Here is a 6,418-nt window from a genome sequence, read left to right on the forward strand (position 1 = left end):
TTTGTACGAGACCATGCTAACTTTAGTGTTTCCATACCTTAAGTCTTTTGGATTTATTCATAGTATATTATCTCTATAATATAAAAGTCAAACTCGTGAATGAATAAAATTTGTCCTTTTTATTTACTAATTAATATGAATTTGTTACATTATCCAATATAATAAAATTAGTTTTTAAGCCACAACTCCAACTCTCACACTTGTTCTCCCAGTCTGTTTGTTATCTATTTATTCATTCTTTCTCTATATTTTATTTCTAACATATATAAAATTGTATATTTTTTTATAGTTTAAAATGTTAAACAAGTATAGGGGGCGGTTTCGTTACAGCTGCGGTATTACCACCTATTAAGTTTAAAAGGTGCGGATTTGCCCAGTTATCCATAATCATGTGGACTTCCCGCATGTTCTTAGGTTTAAGAGCTCTCAAATGTATTGTTATTTAGAAACATGATATGAGCTCAATTATGAAGCTTAAGGGCTGTAAGGTTTTGGTTAAGCCACAATGATCTAACCATAATAAAGCGATCTTGAACTCAAATTAAATCTAAGATCTTACACTTTTAATTAGAGAGAAATATTACTATATATATTAGTCAGTGGTAAAATGATTTTTAGTAATTGATTATTTGCTTTATATGGGAATGAATGCTCTAATTTTAGGTTTTTTTATGCAACAATGTTAGGGCACTTCCACCCATTGCCCTTTGGCAAGTGCTTTGAAATTGCCTTTAACCTAAAAATACATCTCCAGTGGCCCAAATAGCAAGGGGCAAGGTATGAAATATCGATATTATCGGCGAAATATCGTTTTTTTAGAGGGAGATATTTTTACACTAATACACTTAATTATCGTCATAATATCGCGATACTATCGATATTATCGATAATATCGCGATATTACCGATAATATCGATAATATCGCCAAGGCTCCGTCGTCGGCGTCGCAACTGCAGCCGAGGCTCCGTCGTCGCAGCTGCCAAGATCTGCGCCTTTCTCTGCAATCCACGCTCAGATGCTCAGACCCATCAAAATGAACGATCCACGCTCAGAAGCTTAGACCCATCAAGATCCGCGCCTCCCCTTGCCTGATGGTGCTCACCGGGAGGTGAGAAAGGGAGGAGGAACGGTCCATAGGTGGTGATGGTGCTCGCCGGAGTGTGTGCCACTGTGGTGGAGGCCACACTGGGTTGTGATAAAGGGCACTGGGCTTGAGGTTGGAAAGATAAGAGCATTTTCGGAGATTACAAAGAGAGAAGGTTGAGAACCTCTCTATTATTTTAGAGAGAGACAGAGTGGTTGAAGGTTTGAATGAGCAATAGACATGGGGACTTGTTATGGGGACTTCTTCACGGTATGGTTTGAAATGATGGTTTGATGAGAAGTAAAGAGCCTTTCTCCTTTTTCTAAAAGGCTGTACAGTTTTGGTTTCTACAAAACAATAAAAAAAAAAGCAAACAGCCGTTGGCTCGGCTTTGGGCTCGAGGCAGAGGGAGCATCCCATGTGAATTCATATCCAAACCACAGCTAGAGTTATGCACATGTGTGGCATGTGTGTGCAGCAAGTGGGCTTGCTTTGTTAGTCAAACTTTACAAGCCCAAACAACTTCTCTAAATTCAAAGTACCAAGTCGTTGTTAGTTTAGTGATGTTTTGTTTGTTTGATCTTGCTTTGTCTCTTTGTATATGCGTGTCATACATATACACAACAATAAGATACATGCAGAATTATACTTTGAAAATTTGCATTATATATAAATGATTATGGTGTGTTTAAACTTCTTTCATTAATTACTACTTATTTTCTACACTCACAATGTTTGTCAGCTCACTATATAATCAACTTAAATCAGTTAAATCCATCATGCAATATATTTCCTTCCAATTTTTTGTGATAAACTAATAGATAATTGACTAGATAAACATCCTGCAAAGTTTCAATAAAAATTTCCAAGTTTTTCTTACAATTTCCGTGGTTTTTATTCAATTTTTATTGATATCGATAATATTCCGATATTTCCATCGATATTTCCGTGTTTTTGGACTACCAATATTTCCGATATCATAGATATTTTATACCTTGGCAAGGAGGCAATGCGGGTGAGTGGCGCGTTATGATGCGTCAATTTAATAATAAGAAAATTAAATTGTCAGAATTACTCCAATCATTAAAAAGTGAAAAAATCAAATAGAAACCCACAAACAAAAACAAAACAAAACAAATACTTGCATGAGAGACGAGACTAATGTTCAAAACCCCAAGTGCCAACCTCCTCCAGCTCCCGGTTTTCTTTAAACCAGCCTCACCATCAGCTCACTCTTTCTCGTTCACCACCATGCGGTGGCTGCCGCTGAGGTCCGGCGGCCTTGGGATCGCCGCTGTGTCCTATGTGGCAGTCGACTACCTCCGCCACCTCTCGCCCACGTGGCACGGCCGTCTTCAGCCTGCGCTGCACACCGTACTCGCCATCATTGCCGTCAGTCGGGTTCCTTTCTACAAGCACTGGTCCTCTGAGTTTCGCGTCGTCTTTCCCTTCATCGGTTCTATGCTCTTTATGATCTTGGCTCTTCTCCTTGAAGCTCTTTGCGTCCGCTTTGTCACCGCCGTTCTCGGCCTTGATTGGAACAGGTATTGTCTCCCTCTGTCTCCCTCTGTGTATATTGATCTGCATTTCGAGTTCTCTGCTTTATTTCGGGTGTTAAATTCCTAAATATTATGTGGGTGGAGTTTGATTTTGTTGTTTTTTCGGCATTTCGTTGTAATCTGAATCACCTGTTGTGTTTATTGTGCTAACTAATTACCAGATTAGGTCAATTTTATGTGATTAGTGCCAGCATTTTAAGGATCTGATGTTACATACATACATACATACATATATATATATATATATTGTTTTTTATTTTTTATTTTTTGAAACGATGGTTTAATACTCAGACTCGAATACAATCAATGTCGTGGAATGGAAGAGAATAATGTAAGGTCTCATTCCACGCTAACTCATTATGAATCGATAATGCTAATATGGCAAGCCTATCCGCGACGCCATTGCATACTCGAGGAGCGAATTGAAAAACGAACGTCATTCAACGGAGCAGCCAAGGCCTTCACGTCTTCAACCAATAGTCCTAAACTGGAAACATCCTTCAATGAACTGTGCATGGCTGCAATGGTTCCCACTCAATCACTTTCCACCACCATTTTTGCCAAACCGCATGAAACGATATGGTTCTAACTTGCCAATAAAGCGACTGAAATGATGAAATTACAGATTTGCTTGGTTGTCACCAATAATTTATGTCAAACTCCCCCATATTGTTTAGAGAAGGCTAGCAAATCCAAGAACTCAAGCATATTATCTGACTTGAATTTCGGGTGCCGACCTACAAAAAAATTTATGCATCTTTGCTCCACTTCTTTTAGCTCTTTATTTAGATGTAAAATTGGGTGCTTCAATATAAATGCAAATTCCATCACGATAGTTAGACAACCTTTGGGCCACAAAAGCTTTAACTGTTGGGGAATGAATCAGCAAACAATGAGGAATGAGAATTTGAGTATTAAAACTAAGGACTCCCGCAACCAAGGCTCTAATACCATGTTAGACGACCACTAGACCTCAAAAGCTTGTGCTGTTAGGGAAGAAGTTACAATGTAATGTAATATTAACAAACAAAAGGAATCTGAAAAGAAAATACACGGAAAAGTATCATCTTGTAAATTTTCTTGTCAAACTTCCACACACAAGCAACATTTTTCATTTGGTTTCTATTAAATAAAGTCCCTCGGCATTGTTGTTATAATTGAATGATTTGATACAATGATTATAAGGTCTGTGTCTATCAGATGATTTGATGCAGTCATTTTTCTTGTATTTCTTATCATCGCTATAGAGAGGATACTTTTTCATTTCTCATGCAATATTAGCCATAGTTTTTAGCCAAATATTTGATGAGAGGAAACTAATTGACCTTTTTATGTTTGATACTTGACAGTCGTACAGCTCCTCTTCCCGATACTGGCCAGTGGTTGCTGTTGGCACTGAATGAGAAACTTCCTCATACATTAGTTGAAATATTGAGAGCTCGTATTATTGGACTGCATCATTTCCTCATGTTGTTTGTGATGTTGGCTTTTTCCGTACTGTTTGACTCTGTGAAAGCTCCTGGCCTTGGACTAGGTGCACGGTACATGTTCACCATGGGTATTGGCCGTCTTCTTCGTGCCATAACTTTTGTATCAACTGTTCTACCATCTGCCCGGCCTTGGTGTGCTACTACTCGTTTCACAGTCCCTTCATATCCTCATCGCTGGGCTCAGAAGTATTATGTTCCGTATGCTTCGGATTCTAATGCTATTCGTGAATTGCTACGACAGGATATAGCTTTTGGTAAGTACTATACATAATAGGTTCATTTTCTTCTTGATCTGACCCCTAGGTTTCATTTTCTCGATTGCAACTTCAGCACCAATAGTATCCTTTCTACCTGACCGCAAATGCATTCCCCTTTGAGGATAATGTGGCTGTGTATGTTACAACATTTTTTATTTGTTTCCCCTAGCCAATACTGGAAAATTACTTGGGGACTTTCGGCCGGATTGGGGTCGAATGAGCTTCCTAATAGATTTTCTGCGACCAACCGCGTTGGATGGACCATGGTATAGTTCACTGAAGAATGCTGGAGGCGGCTGCAATGACCTCATGTTCAGTGGACACGTGCTAGTTGCTGTATTGACAGCTATGGCCTGGACGGTACTGCCTAATATGTACTTTGAAATTTCTAGCCACTGCCACTTGTTTTGTCTAAGAAGCAACCTACTTGTGGTGCTGATTGTTGATTTCTTTGAATCTGATTCGATTGTTGCAGGAAGCTTATGGTGGTTATAGCTCAGTTATCATATGGTTGCTTGTCGGGCACTCTGCACAGAGAGAAATACGGGAGCGTCATCATTATAGCGTAGACTGTGTCGTGGCCATTTATGCTGGAATCCTCCTTTGGAAGTTTACAAGTTTCTGGTGGCCAGCCAAGGATGCAGGCAGGGATAGGAGGATCACAATGCTTGAGAAGATTCAAAGTCGACTAACCCAAGCTGCCAAAGATTACGACATAGATGAAGTGAGAGAACTTCTTAGAGAAGTTGAATTGGGAAGTCAAGAGAGCCAGAATAACAAAGGGCCGAGCACGCGTATGTGGTTATTTGCTTGTGCTATAGTAGTCACTGCAATCACCATTGTTCTTCTTGCCTTGATGATGACAAGCGCTGGATAATTTCCTGGCATGATTCCTTCGACGATTTAGACGGTCAAACATACATTGTAGTTCCTTGTGTTGTAGATGGTTTTGAGGTTTTGTCATGATATATAGAGATATAGAGCCTCCTAACGGAAGGGATGTCCATTTTTTTTGAAAAAATTGGATTAATTGTGGGATGTATTCCACATCGATCTTTGATGATCTGAAGTTCAATTTTGTAAGTCTCGATTCATAAATCATCATTGCAAAAATTCAATTCAATCACCATTTTCCTATTTAATTGTCACGATGAAAATGTTTCTTAGAACTTAGTGTTCGTCAATTTATTTTTACTCAATTAGATGTCTTAAATATTTTTTATTTAACTAATATTTTACAAGGATAATCTATAGAGAGCTTTAATGAAAAGGCCTTGAGCCAACTTTTATTTAATGAAAAACCACCCTAAACTATTATTTAATAAAAAGGGCTTAAATTTTGATCATTAGGACACAAAACTTTTATCTTAGGCCCTACAAAAACTAAAACACACGGGCTCACCAAAAACCCCAAACCGCATAACAATTAATATTTCAAAATTGCCCCTAACGGAGCCTAACCCAGGCCCTTTAGCCAAGTTGCAGTTACTAAAATTCATCATCCCTCCCAACGCCATTTGGACATCAGACCGACATGGTGAAGAACTACGAGTTTTCATCAATGGCTAAGATTCGATTCTCATTATTGCTACTCACTTTCACTCCTTTCCATTCCCAAGCCATCAAACCTCAACAAAATCCAACTCCTACCCACAAATCTTCACGCCCCAAACCTGTTTTCTCACTACATTTCTACAATTCTGAGCCCGGGAATCCGAGCTTCCAACTCGTCGTCCTCCACCCAGTTCAAGACAAAGCTCGAAAGCCAAGCGAGGAACCATGAGCATCGAAGATACTCGCTGCTTGGTTAACCTCAACGTGGGCAATTGGCAAAGTTCCTTCTTTGTAAGTATTTGGTTTGCTCTCCGAAATTTGGCATGTGTTTGGTTGCTGAGAAAATGAAGGAAAATATGTGAATTTTAAATGGTCTTTTGTTTTATGTTTTGTTTGTCAAGGCTGCAAAAGTTTCAAAATTTCTGAGCAAAATGCATGTAATTTTTGTTGGGTTGGTTAGTCCTTGGTTTCTGG

The 6,418-nt window shown here is 38.9% G+C and overlaps 1 protein-coding gene across 1 annotated transcript; it reads left to right on the plus strand.

Annotated features, from left to right (window-relative positions):
- Window positions 1-2,183: 2,183 nt before the first annotated feature.
- LOC103444312 (protein PHLOEM UNLOADING MODULATOR) lies at window positions 2,184-5,527 on the plus strand. The gene is made up of 4 exons (XM_008383251.4): window positions 2,184-2,628; window positions 3,993-4,387; window positions 4,560-4,750; window positions 4,866-5,527. Exons 1-4 carry the CDS (start codon window positions 2,246-2,248, stop codon window positions 5,265-5,267), a joined length of 1,371 nt encoding a protein of 456 aa, XP_008381473.2. The 5' UTR covers window positions 2,184-2,245; the 3' UTR covers window positions 5,268-5,527.
- Window positions 5,528-6,418: the final 891 nt, after the last annotated feature.

Source organism: Malus domestica, chromosome 05 (assembly GCF_042453785.1).
Source record: "Malus domestica chromosome 05, GDT2T_hap1".
In the NCBI taxonomy this organism is placed as follows: domain Eukaryota; kingdom Viridiplantae; phylum Streptophyta; class Magnoliopsida; order Rosales; family Rosaceae; genus Malus; species Malus domestica.